Genomic DNA, 20,920 nt, shown 5'->3' with positions numbered 1-20,920 from the left:
CCCAGTTATTTATAAGGCCGTCCCCTCAGCCTGCAAGACAAAATCCAGGAGCTTCGGCTGCCACCCTGGCACCCATTAATTTTGGTTCCTTTCTCAGAGCACCCAGGAATCTTGTATCTCTGCACCCTTGTCTCATTCTGCATTATCTAGGAGGCGCTAATACCCACTCCCAAAAACTTTCCTCGGACCAGCTAACCATTGCCTCTCTCCCAGAGAACGCAGGAGAGAACCTGTCTCCCCAAAACATAGGTGTAATCAAGAGACGCGGGTTGCATCCTCCTCGCACCATGTCCTCGCTCCTTTTCCTGGCACTGCTGGCGGTTCTCTGGTTCTCACAAGGCTCTGGACAAGTGGGAGGTGAGTCCCCACAGTCGCTTCACCCCTTTTCTGCTTTCAGTCCCTCTACCTGACTTTTCACCTCCCCTTCCTCATATTCCTTGTTCAGTCGTCCCTTACAAGCTGCTATATTAGGAAGGTCGGTAGGTGCCATATACCAGGTCAGGCTATTTATCCATCTAGTCCTCTGTTGTCTGACAGGCAGGAGCTCTCCAGAGTCTGTCCCAGGCAGAAAGAGGTCTTTCCCATCAGCTCCTAGCTGATCCTTTTAACTGGAGGTGACAGGGGTTTAACCTGGGACGTCCAGCACGTTAAGCAGTGAGCAATGCTGGGCCGGCTCTACCATTAGGAAGTGTGAGGCAGTCATGATCTGGGGTATCATGAAATGGAAACAGAATTGTGTAATTAGTTTTTATATTTGGCAAAGTGCTTGGGAGACTTTTATTTTTCATTAAGGATTATATAAATTAATAAATAATGATTATTTAAAATAACAACAGCGATTTAGATTATTATTGTGATTTATTTATTTTTTCATTTCCTGGGAGAGGCGTGTGAGAGAGATTTTCTGCCTCATGTGCCAAAGCAAGCCTTGGGTACTACTATGTGCCTTCACTTTGGCAGGGCAGGTGTGTTACGTGCCATCTGCCGCTCCTTCTCAGGCAGCAAAATGTCTTGGGCCAGTTCTGCTCCACCTTACAGCCACCTACAAAACTCAAAGCTCTTGACTTGCCGAGGGAGGGACAAGGGAAGGCAGAATTTGCTATTCTACCTCAGGGAGAAAAATGTCTAGAGCTGTGTTCCATCCCTACATATTGTGGAAAGATTGTACAGTGGTACCTCAGGTTAAGAACTTAATTCGTTCTGGAGATCCGTTCTTAACCTGAAACTGTTCTTAACCTGAGGTACCACTTTAGCTAATGGGACCTCCTGCTGCTGCCACGCTGCCAGATCACAATTTCTGTTCTCATCCTGAAGCAAAGTTCTTAACCTGCGGTTAGCAGAGTCTGTAGCCTGAAGTGTCTGTAAACTGGAGTGTATGTAACCCGAGGTACCACTGTATTTGCGTTCTGCCCATTTGCAACTCGAGCTACCATCTTATATAAATCCAGGCTGCTGGGCACAAGCAGGCCAAACAGAGCAACAATTTTTGTTAGGCCCATCAGTGAAATGACATATCCTGGCACCAGCTGCAATGTTGCAGGGGGTCCTGGAGTATTCTGGGGCTCCGACTGCAGTGCTCAGCCACTTGGAGCAGAAAACCCCCAGCTGTACCAGCTGTGTGCCTCAAAGAGGACACAGGAGAAAATAATATGCTCTCCCCTGCCCGCAAAGATGAGTAGGTTGGAAGGGCCATAAGCTCAGTGGTAGAGCAGCTGCTTTGCAGGAAGACAGTCCCAGGTTCAATTTCTGCATCTCTGGGTAAGGCTAGGAGAGAAAGCAGTCTGAAATCCTGGAGACTTGCTACCAGTCAGTGCAGACAGTGTTGAACTAGATGAACCATGGTCTGACTTGGTATAAGACAGCTTCCCATGAACACTTTATTATCTGTTCATATTCTCTCACCCCTTTGTACTTTTCCCTAAAGCATTTCTCACTAAAGGCTCAGGGTGCCAGATTTTTCTGATCTCGTTCTGTGTTTGGAGAGGATCACAGGATACAAGCAGCCCAAAATATAAAGCACCACTTTGTGAGAAAGAACTGTAGAGCCACAGAGTTGTAGAATTTATATATCCTGAACTATCTGTTGGTTTTTGACACATACTTTAAGACGCCAGGACTCTTAACCTTCTCAGACTTGTCCTGTGTCCAAATAGTTTTCTATTTGCCTAACATACTCTACCCTCACAAAGACACTTGCATATATTTAGATTTCTGCAGTCTTAAAACTGAGGATGTATAACCAGAATCCTTTCCCTCGCAGTCACTTTCAACACATTTTATAGAAAATTGAAGCAAAAGCCAAGCCTACAAAGAAAGAGACTGGAATTGGGCTGAGCTACGATAGGAATCTAGTTAGCTTACTGAAGTCTGAGCCCCTTACTCATAAGAACTTAAAAAGAGCCTGCTGGATCAGGCCAGTGGCCCATTTAGTCCAGCATCCTGTTCTCACAGTGGCCAACCAGATACCTTATTCTCTGCCTACTGTGTAAGATTGCCAGGTAGGGCTTCTTTCTTTCTGCTGTTTTCCTAACTTCCATTCACTTTTCTTCTCCCTGTTCCCACACATATTTTCTCTCTCTCTCTCTCCATCCAGTGTACAATTTCTAAAATGGGATGTATCAAGCTTTTATGCCTAATTTTATCTCTGTCTATTATTAAATCAATGTATCTATCCATCTACTCATGGTGCAAATTGTCAAAAAAAATTTTTTTTTTAAATGCACACAGTTGTTACTAATGTGTTGCCGAGGATTAATGGGTTTGAGAAAGATCCAGACATCTTTCTTTTAAGCTCACGCTTCTATTTCAAGGATATCACATTTCCCCTGCAATTAAAAGCATATATATATATATATATATATATATATATATATATATATATATATCCTACCAATCCCAGAAAATAGGTTTCCTGTCCCTCCCCCACAAGTTAGTTCTTGAATTTAGAGGGCTATGTGAAATAACGTGACTGCAGAATGGATGTAGCACTATTGCAATTTAGCTGTGGGCTTAGACAAAGCAAGCAAGGCAACTGAGGCTCGCTTTGCAGATCATCAGGGTAAGCACACTGACTGCTACATAGCTAGGTTCTTACCTGCACAAATAAACCATCCCCATGACGGACTGCATAAGTCATGTTATTAAATGTAAGCTGTTTAATAATAGTATCTTTTTATATATTTATTATTCAATATACTGTGCATTTTATTTTAATTTTGTTAGCTTACAGGACCATTAAAATTTGTACCTCGGTGCAATATGATTTGGGAACTGAGTTTACAAGCTGAGGTTAGAGCTACAACATCCAATCTAATTCTTGTACTTTTCCTTGTACTTTCCCCTTGTCCCTTTGCCTCCTGTTTTGTGTAACACTTTGCCTGTTGCAGAGCTCTGGAGAATGTAAAAGCTTGCCATTATTTTTTAATTTGGTTGGTCCTAATAAAAGTGGATCTTTTGGGTGTGTGTTTTTCCCAAAATCCAGCTATGCATTTTGGAGGGTTTTTCCTTTCTGGGTCAGCTATAATTAGGTGTGTTACCTTTCGATGTATGGCTACTCACATGGCACCTTCGAGTGTTGCAGTCTAAACATTAAAAAAAATTTTTAAAAATGTATGGAAATAAACAGACAGCATTTCTTGTATAAGGCAGCTTTTCAAGCCAAGTATATATTTCTCCACCTGGTGGCCATTGGCAGCATCACAACTTTTCTCATTCAAGTTTGGAAAGGAAGGAAATCTTCATTTTGCTTAAGATACAAAGCTCTAAATATCCCTCTTTTTAACCCTCATGCCCTTCCATACAGAATATATTTAAGCCAAAGTCTCAAGATCTCATCAAATGAGTGTTACTTCCCATTAACACCCTACCAACTGCTGTCATGCTCACAATTAGTTTTGCAGGAATTAGCAGGTGATAATGTTTATTATCTCCATATCGTGGAAAGTTCCACTGGCTGATTTCACTGGCACATGCAAAAAGGCTGTTAAAACTATGGGAACAGCAGGCCACAGCAGTTTCTTTCTGGTCCATTTGTAACCCTTCCTGTAATCAGGACTAGTGACAAAGTAGCCTTTCGACATTCGCATATGTAGAATTTCAGCCCCACATTTGAGACTGCAAGTACACAGTCAAGGCTCATGGCTATTTTTTAAGAAATACGGTAGCCTAGCAGACAGGGAACACAACTCCGGGACTTTTGTTCAGGCCACCAGTGGTTCTGTCATGTGTAGGAGCATCAGGGTAACTGATGGACCCAACTTGCTTCGGAAAGTGAATGACATGATAATGAGAGTTTTAGAGGGAGTACAACTCTGACCGGAACATGTCATCTACCTTGGACTGGGAAACTACAACCGGTGGAACTACAGTCCATTAGAGTGAATGGGGCACTGCCCCGCCAACCTCAAGTTGCCTTCGGCGAGCCCCCATGTGTCTGCCTTCCAAGGGGGTGGCACCAGCTGCCAGCCTCCTCCTGCTGCTGCTGCGAATCAATAGGAAAGGAACTGAAAGTGCCAATATTATAAAGTGGTTACACAAATCCTTGGGGCAATCCTATTTGGAATGCTGTCTACAGTTCTGGTTGCCTTACCTCAAAAAGGATATTATAGAGTTGGAAGAGGTTAAGGAAAGCGCAACCAAAATAATCAAGGGATGGAACAACTACAGTGGTACCTCGGGTTAAGTACTTAATTCGTTCCGGAGGTCCGTTCTTAACCTGAAACTGTTCTTAACCTGAAGCACCACTTTAACTAATGGGGTCTCCTGCTGCCGTTGTGCCGCCACTGTGCGATTTCTGTTCTCATCCTGAAGCAAAGTTCTTAACCCGAGGTACTATTTCTGGGTTAGCGGAGTCTGGAACCTGAAGCATATGTAACCTGAAGTGTATGTAACCCGAGGTACCACTGTACTCCCCAATGCGGGAAAGTTGCAGCATTTGGGGCTTTTCGGTTTAGAGAAGAGGCGAGTAAAAGGCTAGAAGTTTATGAAATTGCACATGGCATGGAGAACGTGGATAGAGAAGGGGAGGGAAATCCTTCTGCCATATCACTAGAACTCATGGACATCCAATGAAACTGAATTTTGGAGGATTCAGGACAGACAAAAGAACGTACTTCCTCACACAGTACATACATAGTAAAACTACAGAATTTGCCGCCACACGAGGCAGTGATAGCCGCCAGCTTGGATGGCTTTAAAAGAGGATTAGAGAAGTCCGCTGAGGTAGAGGCTTTCAATGGCTACAAGCCACAAAGTCCACACTCTGCCTCCCCAGTCAGAGGCAGTACGCTTCTGAATACCAGTTGGTGGCAACCACAGGAGGCAGAGGGCCCTTGCTCTCAGGCTTTCCAAAGGCATCTGGGAGCCTGTGTCTCTCACTTCTCTCTCACCTCAGTGGATATTCCCTGCTGTCAGCCTTTCTCTTCACTGAGCAGCCCCCAAATATCTTTCCCCAAATCTCCAGATGTTATTTTGTTTTTATGTGCTCATCGTGATTCATTCTGGTTGGAGCCAGTGGGGTTAGCACAGCATGCTGTTTTTAGGGTAGGGGGGGTTGGTTTTTATGTTCTGACGTACATCACTTAAATATTGTTTTAATAGTAAGCAGTTTACAAACGGTTTTGAATTTTTAAAAATAATAAAAACAAAAGATTTGGCCTTTTTTTAAAAAAAAAAGCTAGGTTCATATTCTAACAGGTAACCCAATTGTTGTTGATGGCCGTCAACAGATTCAACAGATAATAATTCTTATTCTGTTACAATTCGGTTGGGGGGGTGAAGGTTCTGCGTGGTTTTTTGAGTTCAGATTTAGGTTCAGTCTGACATCCTGCTTGTACACAAACCTAAACAAACAAGCACCCGGCAGGAGTCGGAGACATTGCGAGAGTAATGAGGCACAGCTTAAAAATTAGGTTCAGCTGAGGGACATTTGAGAAGCTCGCTAGGAGGAAATGAGCCACGATGCCGAAATTATCTCATTCACCACGGGGAAAAGCAGGACCAGGCCTACCATGAGGCAGCCCACTCTGATGGGAGATTTCAAAACAACGTTAAAGGACGGCCAACTGCCAATTATTTAGTTTACTGTGATATTTTGTATCGCCTCAAAAGGAGGAGACACTATCTGAATTTTTTGTTTGAGGCAACAAAGCATCTTGGAGCTTCTTGTTAGGGCATAGCTGTCAACTTTTCCCTTTTCTTGTGAGGAATCCTATTCGGAATAAGGGAATTTCCCCTAAAAAAGGGGGGAAACGTTGACAGCTATGTGTTAGGGAAGGGAAGGAAGGTATTTCTTTACCTTCGACTCCCCCATTACAGACACACAGAAGTAGCTCTTAAATACGATGGTATATCATCACTCGCCTCTTTCCCCGGTCTCATTCCCTCGTATCTGTGTCACCACTTATCTTTTCTTCTATTTGCAGTCAGGAATCTGACCGACCCCAAATGTCCACTGCGGAAGAAGAATTTTACAATGCTGACAGGGCAGACGTGCCAGAAGAACTGTGAGCGCCGCAGATGCTCTAAAAGCAGGAAGTGTGAATGTGACGGGGAATGTGGAATGAGCTGCATTTCTACAGGTAGAAACTTGACTACCTAGTCCACACACAGGAATATTCACAGAAAATCCAGGCATTTACATGCTTCCCAGTCCTTCCGACCTAACTCTGCCCTAGCCACTTTATAGAGATTTCAGAAGTGCTCCGTTACCAGGAAAAAAATCCTTTAAACCAGTTTAGAGAACTTGAGACTTCTGATTCCCAAACTCCAAACTTCAGCCATATAGTCTTCATCCCCCATTCCAGAAGAACCTAAGATTTGTAGTTTTATGTCAGTTTCAAGATATGTATGTGTTTGTTTATATATTGAAAGTTGCTTTGAGTTGCTTTGGTTGTTTTTTAAAAAATCAATAAATAATCAATAATCATTCCCAGATCCTTTTCTCCTCCCTGCACATCTCCAATCACATTCCACTTGCAATGATCCCAAGATGCTAGGTCATAGCCTCTCATTTTTCCTTATGAAACAGGTTTCATTCCTCTTCTGGCTCCCATAACCCCAAAAAACCACCTAGCCCACATTCACCATCCCATTAGGTGGGAAGAACTGTTTTCTAGTATTCCCAGCCCTGCTCTAGCATCTGGCCTTCCATTTATTCCTTTTCCAGAGGAGTCCTGGTCTCCAGATTCCTTAACCCCTCCTTTGCCCCAATTAAGAAAATTCAATATTCCTGATTGCCAGTTCCCTGTTGCTTCAACCTACTACACCCCAAAAGATCAGCGCTCCTGGTTTTCATCTCTTTCTGTCCATTAGACCTTCTATTTCCTCACAAGAACCCAGGAGTTCTTCTTCCAACATGGATCACTAGACCCTGAGAATCCAGGCTCAACTCTTTCCCACAAAATTCAGGGTTCTCATCAGCCACCATCTTCCTTTCTGTATTCTTCCAAGGCTTGAGGTGTGCATGGCCGGTGACAATTGACAATGCTGAGACACAACTGGTCCAGGAATCCACTATGTTTGGGGACTTAATGGAGGTGACATGCAAGCCTGGATTTATAATGGCTGATGGGCAGGAAGTGGCAGTAAGTCGCTGCCAAGGAGACGCGAAGTGGAGCTTCACTTTACCCTGTGAAGGTAATCAACCATTTCCTACCATTGTGATCAATAATTACCAGGAGGGACCAGGCTCTCAAGCACCTCTTATTCAATCTAGAACAGCCACTGATAACCCTCCACCACTACAGTGCCTCCACCAGGTGACAAACAAAATCCAACAGTTGGTCTAATGCACCAAGGATACAGACTTATCAAGCATTTTCTTTCTTCCCCTTCCTCTTCTTTATCAGATGCTCGTAACCCACCATCCCACTGCAAATCTCCACCAGAGATCGAAAATGGATCCCATGAAGGGGGCCCTTACAACACAGGAAGGGAAGTGCACTACTGGTGTGACTATGGGTAAGTCAGTTGTTCAGGTTGCGAGCCTGAGGGCAGGGACTGTCTTAGAACTGATTTGTTCTAAGTGGCTCAGAGAGTCGTTCTGGGCTAAAGAGCATGTTAGAAATGATGTAAATAAAACTATCCTCAACTCCATCACTTACTCCAACACGCTGATCAGCATACACATCCCATTTTATTTATTTTATTTTATTTTATTTGTGGCGCTGTGGTCTAAACCACTGAGCCTAGGGTTTGCCGATCAGAAGGTCGGCGGTTCGAATCCCCGCAACAGGGTGAGCTCCCATTGCTCAGTCCCAGCTCCTGCCAACCTAGCAGTTCGAAAGCACGTCAAAGTGCAAGTAGATAAATAGGCACCATTCCGGGGGGAAGGTAAACGCCGTTTCTGTGCGCTGCTTTGGTTTCGCCAGAAGTGACTTAGTCATGCTGGCCACATGACCCAGAAAAACTGTCTGCGGACAAACATCGGCTCCCTCGGCCAGTAAAGCAAGATGAGCACCGCAACCCCAGAGTCATTCGCGACTGGACTTAACTGTCAGGGGTCCTTTACCTTTACCTTTATCATATCATTCTCATGCAAAAACACCACTGAGAGTGTCTGAACATATATATAATGTTACAATTTCATAAAACGAGGTAGAACAATAAAAAAGTCAGTCAGCTGTTTTTAAAAAGCATAAAAACATTGTCTGCCTCAAAATATAAATCTAATAAATACTATCTCATATCTGGCCTCAAGCGGAAAGCTACTGAATACTTCCTTCTGATTTCTTCTTCTTCCTACTTCACAGATATCGCCTAGAGGGACCCAGCTCTCTTTTATGCCAAGAGAATGAGGAATGGTCACGTGCAGCCCCAACCTGCCACCGTAAGTAGTCAAGATTATTGGGGTAGGGAACCGAGCTTCTTTCTGGCTGCTTGATTAGTATTCAGTAGTATTCTATTCCTTGGTAACACAGATCCACACATTTTACCATATATACCTCAAATAAACCAGAGGAAACTCCACCTGGAAGTACATTATAAGTTCTGAGTCACAGGCCAAGCAACTTCTGCCTTTACCAAACAATAGGCTGATATATCCATCCATTCACACATACACATGCTGACCTACCCAATAAAGCATCCATCATCCTTCTACACATCACTCCATATTTATTTCTCTGTTCATAAATCCAAATAAACACCCATCCATGAGTTCTCTATCTGTACATCTGTACATCCTTTCCATCCATTTATGCACACACACACATACTTAGAATACTTTTCTTTTTCTCTCCCTAGCTGTGACCTGTTCCCGACCCCCCAATATTGCTGAAGCAACCCTGGTTGCTGTGCACCAGTCTGAATACCCCGTGGGAACTGTCATCTATTACTTGTGTAACAAGGACTTCCTCTTAGATGGCTCTAACAGAGTGGTTTGCCTGGAGAATGGAAACTGGTCCCAACTACCCTACTGCAGAGGTACTTTCCTCCTAATCCCCACTGCTGTTTACATACTGACAATTACTTTACCAACCCATCCATTAGATTCCATACCAGCATCCCCATTGTCTTTGCTGTTCCAGATGGTGAAAAGCCAATGGGTCTGTCAACTGTACTTAACAGGCTTTGTTTCTTACCCTTACCAGCCCGCTGTCCCATCACTGCCAAGAGGAGCCGGATGATCTACCAAGGGCGTAAGCTCTGGGTCTATGAGATCCCTGATGGTCTGGTTCATCATGGAGAAATTGTCACATTTTTCTGCCGTAGTGAGAACAAGACCTGCAGTTTTACGGCCGACAGCCAGTGTTTCGATGGTGTGTTGAAGATGCCCGACTGCTACGATGGTGAGACAGAAAACAACCCTGCACAAAACAACATTGGGTTTTGGTAGACTGGGGGCAGGAGACTGGAACTGTTATGAATATTATTGCTTTATGTTCTTGGGAGGCAGGTCTACACAAGCTAGTCTCTCTTGCAATATATCTCAGAACATTGAGCTCATGACTGGTACGGTATGTGCCATATTCCAGGCACTGTCCTCGATTTGGGGCTCCACTTCCAGATTTCATTGTGAAGAAGTTCAGTTCCTCATTAAAACGAACTTGAAGTCTGTACAAGTATATAAAAAAATTCATCCCTCTAACTCCAAAATTGTGCAATCAGCATGCAAAGGAACCGAAGTACACTTGAGTAATTAACCGCAATTATAGAATCGTTCGTTTCTGATCAAAGAGCTTGGGATGGGATTGGGAAATGCATAGCATAAAATCTTAGTTTTCCTATTTTAGATATTCTGCTAGCTTCACAGAGGATTTGCACCACCCCCTGTTTGAGGGATGGGGGACACCATACATAGTCAAAAGGGTCCATTTTTATTATATTCCAACCCTCATTGCAAACAGCTTTGCTGATTCCCTTCTCTTTCTTCTTCCAGAGCCTACCTATCTGCAATACCACCTGTTCCCCAAAAGAGTTGTATCTGAAATACCTGCTTGTTGAGCACACCTTCAACCCATACATTCCCCAATGAGATGCTTCCTTCTCTTCTTGTTCTGGCTCAGCAGGCCTCTTGGAAGTGCGGAAAAGACAGATGGAAAAGAGGCAATCAACACAAGCAAATAGGAAACCAGCCACATTTGAAACAGAGATCGGGCCTGGGAATTTAAGTATCCTGATGGCCAACAGCTAGCTATTTTATTGTACTCTATTTATTTTCTATCTTTGTTGCTCCCCAGATGAGCAAGAGATCCCTTTCAGGTCATAAAAACATGCAAGTCAATTTCCTATGTACCCCTTGTTTTTCTCCATTCATCAAGCTGTATGGCTGGATTGACAAATCAGTGCCAACATGATACCACTGGTGGGCTTTTTAAACATGAAGGCAGTTTCATGCAGTAGTTTTTATATAGTGTGTCAAGCATTCAGTACACTTCATATAAATTAATTGCAGTGATCCTACCAATAGCCCTGGAAGGTGAATTATCCATTATATACGAGGGGAGGGCTGAGTCTGAGTAAACAGTGAATGGCTAAGGTTACCCAGAGAGTATATGTGGCTCAAGGAAGTTAATCTGTACCAAGGACTTCTGATCTTATACAGTGGTACCTCGAGTTACATACGCTTCAGGTTACATACGCTTCAAGTTACAGACTCCACTAATCCAGAAATAGTACCTCGGGTTAAGAACTTTGCTTCAGGATGAGAACAGAAATTGTGCTCTGGCAGCGCGGCAGCAGCAGGAGGTGGTGCTTCAGCTAAAGTGGTGCTTCAGGTTAAGAACAGTTTCAGGTTAAGAACAGACCTCCAGAACGAATTAAGTACTTAACCCGAGGTACCACTGTATTGCAGTTCATATCTTACGAATTATGCTACACCAGCTTTCTGTATGCTTAGAAAATATTCCTCCACTACAAAAGGGATTATATTCAAGTAAATTAAAAAGGGGGAAGGAAAAGAGTTTAAAGTTGCAATCTTATGCATTCTTACTTGGAGTAAACATAAATTAACTTGATGAGGGAGGCTTACAATGCAGTCCTACACATCTCATCAGAAGTATGTCCCATTGAGCTGAACGGAGCTTACTCCCAGGGAAGCTGATGTAGAATTACAGCCTTCTTTCTTACAACTCATCCACAGAATTGAGCTGTGCAACAGGCAAAAAAACTGAACGTAGCCTCAGATTGGTGGTGCTACAGGAAGCAAACTGGAGCCAATCGTAACAATGGGCAGGTGCAACATTCGTCCCAGGCCCCGAGGCCTTGTGACACGGGGCTGTGTATGAAGAGAATGGAAACATAAGGCAACTGAAAAACAAGCCTGGAATGAGGTTTATAGCTGATGCTACTGAATACTCATGTAAATTGATTTGTACATAATAAACTGCACTTGTTATACAACAGTGTGAACTTGTGCTCACCATGCAACAGAGAGGAACAAAACAAACCTCTGAGGTTCTCTGGTCGTGCTGCTGCACACGGTTTTAGAGTTGTCACTCTTTCTAGCAGAGCTTTTCCACAGATGAAATTAGGGACATCCCCATCACTTGGGTGGGTGGCACTGAAACTCCTTAATGTAAGCAAACCTTGGCTCCCATCCAAAGTGGCTGTCCGCCATGTTTTGATAACCTGGGGTGTCATGAAATGGGACCCAGGTAAATGTCATGACCTGAGACCCACTGCGATCAACACAGCAAGTAGGCATTTCTGATCATACATTGCTTTCCCAGCACTGATATGTCTTCTCTAAGTCAGTTTCTAATTACTATAGCTTACAGTCTGCTATCAGCAGGTAGAAGGACACCAAGAAGAGCTTGTGCCGATTCGGAATGCAGGGAATCCACAACAAATTCAGATTTTACCATTCTAACAGGACTACAAATGTAGCCCATACTGCTCTAACTAGGGCAAGGCCTACAAGTAGCACTGTCTTGAGGTCCCCCTGAACTGAGGGCTCTGGCTGCATCTGCATATCCTCCAACATTTCTCCAGTGAAAACAGGGATGTCCCATTCCATAATTTTACTATTTATACCCCCACACATCTTCCTGCCTTGCCCCAGCCATAGCTTCCAACATATATAAAAATATAATAAAACATTAAACATTTTTTTAAAAAAAATCCTATACAGGATTGCCTTCAGACGGCTTGGGGTCGGATAACTCCCTACCCTCCAACATTTCTCCAATGAAAATAGGGTCACCCTAAGGAAAAGTGGGACATTCTGGGGTCAAATCAGAAACTGGGATGGCTTATCTAAATGAGGGACGTCCCTGGAAAATAGGGACACTTGGAAGGTCTACATCTGTTGAATTTCTGCATTTCATGTAGCTCTTAAAAGACAAAGGAGCACTACTTGACGGGGACACAGCAATTTGAGGTTACTGGCTAGCATTCACATGTACCTTCTTCTCTCCACCCCATGCTTTTTGGCCAACCATTTTGCCAGTTCAAGGGGAGAGAGCCTAGGCCAAGATTTAGACTGACTGGGGCCAAGCATATTTCAGCCTGATGAAAATGTGGAAGGGGAAACCATGTATTGTGCCTCCATTTTTAAGCTCCTCTACAAACAGAGATGGGAAGCATTTAGCAGTCCCCTTTCTGTCACAAAGTGCTCCCCAACCCCTTCCTGGCTTGTTGCTAGGCAACAGGCCTATTTCCCCCTGGAGCCTTAGCAATGGTGACAGGGGTTGGGGTACGACACCAGTGCCTAAACTGAGAGAAATAAAAGGAACATGGGGGGGGGGGGAGGTGTGAGTCTCTGAGGAGGGCCTTAAAGTTTCCACAAATATCTGCAAGTGAGGTCAACTCAACCCCTTAGATTAACAAAGAGGTGACAAGATGTTGGGTGGGAACTGGATTTTACCTCACTAGGTAACGTGTGGAAAACGGAGGCAGTAAATCTAAAGGCTACACAAATCCAAAAGCAACACAAAACCAGGAAATTTAGTATTGAGTATGATGCCCTTCAGTGAGTCCTACCCAGTGCACTTTGAGCTAGAGTGACACTAGTTTCAAGCCCATGTCGCTGGTTATCAAAGTTACTATTACAGACTTGAAAAGACATCAGAACTGTTTGACTGAGAAAATCATGCACAACCACAGAATAAAGCCATTGGGACTAAATATGAAGAAACATTTCAATAATCACCATCTTCAAATATGTTCATTATTGCTCACAAACCAGACAAAGACAACTTAGGGCTCATCCAGTCAACCTATTTGTTGAGCATTCATCCTGATTTGCTTGAGTGAATTGGTGCTTCCATCATTTTGGGGAAGGATACAATCACATCCCTGCAATTGCAGGTTGCACAATTATAGTTAATTAGGAGGTCTTGCAGAGCAAACCTTCTTCCCCCAAAGGTCAGACTTCTTTGCAATGAGGAAAGCAATGGGAAAATGCACCGGAAAGTGAGGGATAACACTTGCTTTGATGCAATGTCATCTAACCACACTTGCAAAAAAATCAGAATGAATGCTGATTAAATAGCCACTGTAAATAGCCATTAGTAAATCCTCCCTGTCCCTGCAAACAAATCAAATAGGAATACTCAATCAACAGGTTGCCCAAAGCTTATGGGGAGCTTAGATTATATCCAGTCTTTATTGAGCATTTGTTCTGATTTGGTTGTGGGAAGATTATATGACACTGAGCATTCATTCCAATTTGCTTATGGGGTGTGCATTTGTCTTCCCATTAATTCCCATTTTCCTGTCACTTTCCTAGCTGCAAAAAGTTGGTTTCTTTTTCAAAAGTGCATTTGATATGCTAGAATGACTTTGATCTACTTTAGCTGAGCAAACCAAAGTTCCCTGGTATGCACATGAATCCCTCTCTCAAAATACTAACAGTCTGGACGTGCTTTAAAACAAAAACAAAAGAGAGGAGAGGAGAGAAGCATACAAACGGAAGATTTACAAACTGCATGCAAGCTAAAGATTACAAAAGATAAAACGAGGCAAAAGGTGAACAAAATGGCTGGGCACAGGATTGCCCTTTGTGTTAATCATCGCTTTTCTAAAATAAAATAAAAACCTTAAATTTTTGGATATGCAAAGTATAGCTGCCAGCTGCTAGCAAAGGTCATGTACACAAGCATTTATTCCAGAAAAAAAAAATCCCTGACAGTTTTTGTATGCAATGTGTGTGAAGAGGTGAAGGTCACTATTGACGACAAAATGATCTCTTTCTCTTGATCTCTCTCTCTCTCTCTTTCCTGCCAAACCACCAGGCCAAGTATAAGTAATGGTTGCCACTGGGATAAAAGCAAAGACACAGCCTCCACATCCCTCCAAGTTCCTGGAAGCCACCTGAAAAGGGTGAGTGACCTAGTGAGTAACTAGGATGCTATATGCTCCAACTGCCAGGGACAGCCCCTATTATCCAGTCTCTGGTAAATATAGACAATCCTCTTTTCTTGTCCCTAATTTTTGCTTTTAAATGAGATGCCTTGTTAAAATGTTAATGGAGTGTGAGCTGTGTGGTATTCATGGCAGGACTTGGGGGATGGGGAACGGAATCCAGGAACTCAACAATCAGAATAAACAGACCCCTTCAAAAAAATGCAGCATTGCTACCTTACATTATTAAGCAAACCAAGTAATACCCATTGCCATCTAAAGATGAGCACCCCCATAAAAGTCCAGAGTCTAAAAATTACCTAAGTGCATCACTGTGTGAGTTGAGTTGCTAGCATTGCAAATATTCAGTGCTTCAAGGTCAATCCAGAAATAAGTGAAATGTGTGTTTGCATTTCATGTATCTGTTGGAAGGAACGAAGGAAGCCAAGATGTAGAAGAAGCAACCAGAGTTAGGACCACAGCCGATGAGGACAGAGGGGTACCTCTTTCTCCTGTACTACCAACAAAAACCCCCCGCCCTCCAGATCTTATTCCTCCAGAATGAAAACTGCCAGGGCAGCCATCATCTCTAAGTGGGGAATGGGTGCACATTGTCCTGCCAGATGCTCTGGCCTACAATTCCCATCACCCCGGATCATTAATCTTCAGCTGGGACTGATAGGGGTTGTAGCGCAAAACCTGGTGGCAGAGCACCACGTTGGCAACTGCTGCTGCACAGCACCGAAGGCACATGCACAAACACTATGGCATCAAGCCTTAGGCATGAACACAAAGCATGAGCATAGCCCACTGCTTCCACTGCTGAGTTGACAAGATATTCTAGGACAATTATGTTTTCTGTAAAGCGCCATCAGTTACTCTTATGGTTTCTAGGAGCACCCACTGGGCAATTTCAGAATAAATGAATGCAGCATACTGCAGGCAAAGAGCCTGTAAGCATGTGAAATAATGGAGGGGCTGGGACTCGACAAGCAATAACCAGGAAGGGGGGAGGCACAAGCATGGCCTTATTTTCAGCTATGAAATGTTGGAGGGTGTGGGATGGGGAATTGAAGCTCCTCTCAAGGGGACGGCTATTTTCAGCAGTGTCCCTTTCATTTCTGGACCTGCTCCTGCTGCAACTGTCTAGGCTTAAGGAAGAAGGAACTGTGCCATTTATTTTTCCAGATAATGCTGGCATACATCTCTTGAACTCCCTGCAGAATGGTTGCATGAACTACATTCCTGGATGACATGTTAACAGAAGCAGAACAGAAGGATGCTACGGAGATCTGGTTGCAAAGCCACCTCCTCTTTGCTCCTCTTGCCAATCACAGTCAATGGGAATCCATTCCAGACAAGAGAAGGAACAGGAAAATTGCAGAAAGGTACCTGCAGAGCAGAGATGGTTTAAACCAATAAGTGGAGCCACACAACGCAGGGGGAGAGAAATGCCCAAACAAAACCAAGGTCACTTGCTAGCTAAGCAGACCTAGAGCAACATTTTCTCCCAGCCTAAAATCTGAAATAAATCAGACACTGAATTTCAGAAGGGCTGAATCTGTCAGTTTCTATTCCTCTTAGTTTCTCATTTTTCTAGCCTTAAATTTAGTCCTCCACATGTCAGAATGAAATTTATTTTTAAAGTCCTTTTGAAAAACCATCTACATTTTAGTGAAATTACCCTAATATGTACATTTTTCTATGCAATTTTGCCAAATATACCTCTTTCACAAAGCAATTTTCCCAGATGCAAATCATTTCTGTATAGTATTTCACTAATATATGAGTTTCCATGCATACTTTACCCTAGTAGATGCATTTTTGTAGCCATTACTCGGTTTACTTGGCTGGAGAATTGCACCGTAAAATCTGGAGAAGTGCAGAGTATTGTTTTCGGAAACTGCAAATTAGGTAGTTTCACCTTTAAATGCAAACTTAAACAAACCTCTCCCCCATCCCTACTTGGGATATAGCTTCACAAAAAGAAAGTTTTAATGGAGGACAATTCCCTGTCGCATAACATCCTAAGAATTCCTACCACCAGTCAGGTGATTGGCATTGTTAGGTCACTTCCTGTCTCATTTAACAGCAATAGATTTCAGCTGAGGCTTCTTTCACCTCAGCCTTCCTAGGATCCAATTAGCTACCCTTTCCACCCTGACTCTTTTCCCCCACAGAATTTGGAACATTTAGGATGCGGCTTGTGAGCATTCGGTTGTTGACACTTTCCCCATCAACAGAATACTAAGGTATTTGGGGCAGTGAGTGAGGTCCATTGTTTAATGGCAGGGCCTTCTAAGCTCAATAGCACTGATGAGTACTGACAGCAGGCAGAAGCTTCTACATGGTGAAGAAGAGTCTGCTCCTAGCTAAGGATGGAAAGATCTGTCTGTTTCGGTCCTCTCCTTTTTCTCATCTGGAATTCAGTTCTCCCTATTTCTGCAATTTCTTTGAAAATACACATGAATTTTTTCTAGTATTATAGCACATATTTATCCTACTAAACACAGTTTTGTATGTAATTTTGACTAGCATACATATTGTTGTCTCCTAATATAAGGCATTTTTAATACTACTTTCTTTTTAATGCACACTTTCCCCTTCCATATGCATTGTTGTAAACACTGGTTGGTCAGAGAACCGCATCACAAAATGCAGATAAGCCAAAAATTTCAAAAGGACGGCTGAGATTCAGTTCTCATATTGTTTCATAAAGTGCAAAAGTGATACTTTAGGCTTTAAATGCAAACCAAGTCGGGGTTTTCCTCCATTGCTGCTCCTGGCTCTTGCTGAATTGTCGTATGATGGCTGATTCTGAACCTTCCGACAGTTGTCCTATCTGTCCCGGCCTTGGACCTATTAATGATTTGCAAGCCATGAGCAAAGGAACAGAGTGTGAAGTCAATGGCAGGGAGGAGTGGGTAGAAAAGAGGTAGGGTCTTGCCCAAGAGCAGAGAACACAGTTCCCTGTCCATAGTTTTCCTAAAAGGTACAGGCTGGCCTCTAGTGAGGGATTCCTGGAAAAACTGCCACCCTCCATTTTGGCAGCAGGTATGTTCTGTAGCAGGAAACCAACCCCCCCCCCCCAATCATTCAGTTTGTACAAACTTCGCACACACTCACACACTACATACACTACACTTCTGTTATAAATTCATAGAAAATCAACCATACATCGGATTTGCACTGTTCCACTTTTATTTTACTCCATGAAGGAAGGACTACAAAATGGGGAAGGTTTGATACAGGGCACCCATAATCCCTTAAGCATACCAGCACATCCAGTTGCTATGCCAACCCTGATGGTCCTAGACAGAAGACCATCAAGATCACAAAGAACTTGCATATGGGAGTGGATTCAGCACAGACTGGAACAAAGGACAATAATCAACTCTTCCCTCTGGGGGCAGGAAACTGCAAACTCCCCTCTGTCACCTGGAAAGTACTCATGGGGAGGGGGAAAGGGGGAACCAGCCAGGTGACAGGACACTCAGGTTACCACCACAACTCCTCCCTCAACCCCTCCTTTCTGTGATGTATGCATGATGTTTTTGGGGGTGGGCTTGATCTACAGGATGGGAATTTCAAAAGTCTTTATAAGGCCTTGCACACCATTTTTTCTGTGTCCTTTCTCTCTCCTGCAAGGGAGGGGAGCACCCTGTTGCAACAGTTCAATAAAGGCCAAGCCTACAGGCTGCTGTTTTGCTCCAAGTTATCCTGGTTGGTGTCTTTGTTTTTGTCCAAGGGAGCCCTCGGATTTTTCCGTTAACAGTTCCTAGGTTGTCTGATCAGAAGAGCCCACAGCACTCAGTGGTGAGACTGTGTCCTTGCAGAGTCAGTAAGAAAAACTAATTCCAGTTACACACAAACACAGAGGAAACACAGCTTAGCCTGGAAGCAGATTCAGTCAATTATGGAGATGACTTTCACACATAGCATTAAAAGTGCTCTTTGCCTTTCCCTGTGTTTGTAATACAAATGGAAAATTGCATTTGTGAATAGCACTTGTTTGGTCACCACAGGCAAATACACCAAGCGGCTAGATAAGGAAGCATCGCTTGTACTGGGTTTCCCCCACAAAAACCCTGGGAACTAGTTTGTGAGTGCTGAGAAGTCTTTGTTTTAAGATCCCTTATAGCCTCTGGGTACATCTTTGTACATTGGATTGGGTTCAAGAGCCTGAAACTGGATTAAATGTGCAGTGGAAATTTAAGTTGCAGGGATTTAAGTTACAGATTCAGGGCAGGAAAGAAGGTGGGAAACTGCAACAAAATGTTGCAGTATGGAGTGCACCTGTTTGGTGTTCCAGGCATGCCTTCTTCCATGATCTGCGACGCCATTCCCCTCCACTTCTCAATTTTTTTCCTCCCAACAGCCACCCAGCATTCCATAGTTACTGAGCATATGCAATTCCCTCCAGGCTGTTTTGAGGGTTTCCTCTGCTTAGGGATTTTTAAAACTAAAAAGCTTCAGCAAACCTTGCAGTTTCCTCAAGCCTACCAATGCTTCTCTCTTGTGCATGGATGAAGCTGTTTTGGCTGTATAAGGAAAAGGAGTTTGCTATTAGTATACAGGACAAGTAGGACAAAATTGGAATATATTCTCACTTTTGAATAGGAGTACTCTTATTTCAGGTTCCCACTAGCAATGCTGTCTTCTGGCAGGCAATGCCATTCCATTTCCCCTCGCTAAATACAGTGGTACCTCAGGTTACATACGCTTCAGGTTACAGATTCCGCTAACCCAGAAATTGTGCTTCAGGTTAAGAACTTTGCTTCAGGGTGAGAACAGAAATCATGCTCCGGCGGCGGGGTGGCAGCAGGAGGCCCCATTAGCTAAAGTGGTGCTTCAGGTTAAGAACAGTTTCAGGTTAAGAATGGACCTGCAGAACGAATTAAGTACTTAACCTGAGGCAGTGGCGTAGCATGGGTTGTCAGCACCCGGGGCAAGGCAAGTAATTTGTGCCCCCTAACCCGTGGATTTGCGCCCCCTAACCCGTGGATTTGCGCCCCCTAATCTGTGGATTTGCCCTAACCCCAGATGTTGCGCCCAGTGCAGCCGGCCCCCCCTGCACCCCCCACGCTACGCCACTGACCTGAGGTACCACTGTACACTTAAAGCTCTTCCAAACTGTTACTATTTTCAGGTGGGATTCAATCACCAACAAATTCAGGTTGTGCAATTAAACATTATTTGGAGCTCTGGTACCAAAAAAAACCCCCCACGTCCCCTCAAAACCAGACGTTTTTGCAACAAGGAAAGCGTCAAGAAGATGCAATGGAAAGTGTGGCATAACAACTGCTTTCAACGGAGTTGGAGAACCAACCTTCAAACAAATCAGAGTGCGTGTTCAATACATAGCCAGTCTCCCCACCAGCAAATCAAGTTACTCAATAGGCAAGTCATGTGGAAGTGAAACACAGAGTACTTGCCCCACCCCAAACCTGGATTTGGCATCCAGGGAATTATCCTTTCTATACACCTATTTTTCGCCCTTGCACCAACACAGTCCTCATGAGTCCATTTAATGTGCTGATACCTCCCTAACTTATTTCTCAGCAGCCCCATTTTAAAGCTTCATTTCTGTCGATAGCACTTACCACTTGTGTTTGCTATTAAAAGGAGTGATGAGAGAGTGGAATTCTGACATTGTAGGTGACCTGCTGAGTTAAATTGACTCCTCTCCTTAATGGGATTGTGCAATAAACTAAGGTACTAGCTGTCCCGAGACTGCAGAGCTGAACAGAACAGACTCTGCCCTTGGCCACTGACCAGTGGACTAAGGGCTGCTAGGTTGTATGCATGTTTCATCCTTTGTCAACCTGGTGCCAACAGCTTTGCCAATCATCCGGAGGGCATCAGGTCAGTGAGGACTGGTGCACTTAAACACAGGGAGGCCCACCTGTCTAGGTCAGATAATAATGCTGACCAGTTACGCAACTTCAAGAATTGGGGCTTGAATTTGTTTATCATAATTGTTCCCTGGCTTCCTATGTAATCCAGCCTTTTATATACTGAGCCTGTGGGCAAGGACTGTCTTTTATTCTCTGTACGATGGTTAGAAAAGATCATTAGTTATAGATAGATAAATAAATAATAATAGTAATAATAGTTCATAAATGGGTCTCTCTGA

At 43.6% G+C, this 20,920-nt stretch overlaps 1 protein-coding gene across 1 annotated transcript; it reads left to right on the top strand.

Annotated features, from left to right (window-relative positions):
- The first annotated feature begins 7 nt into the window (after positions 1-7).
- LOC114581745 (beta-2-glycoprotein 1-like) lies at positions 8-10,723 on the top strand. The gene is made up of 8 exons (XM_028702279.2): positions 8-357; positions 6,423-6,578; positions 7,450-7,635; positions 7,848-7,959; positions 8,751-8,827; positions 9,244-9,423; positions 9,591-9,788; positions 10,379-10,723. Exons 1-8 carry the CDS (start codon positions 288-290, stop codon positions 10,441-10,443), a joined length of 1,044 nt encoding a protein of 347 aa, XP_028558112.2. The 5' UTR covers positions 8-287; the 3' UTR covers positions 10,444-10,723.
- The last annotated feature ends 10,197 nt before the right edge of the window (positions 10,724-20,920 follow it).

Source organism: Podarcis muralis, chromosome 13 (genome assembly GCF_964188315.1).
Source record: "Podarcis muralis chromosome 13, rPodMur119.hap1.1, whole genome shotgun sequence".
Classification (NCBI taxonomy): Eukaryota; Metazoa; Chordata; class Lepidosauria; order Squamata; family Lacertidae; genus Podarcis; species Podarcis muralis.
The sequence above is the reverse complement of the archived record's forward strand: the minus strand, read 5'-3'. Positions and strand labels throughout refer to the sequence as shown.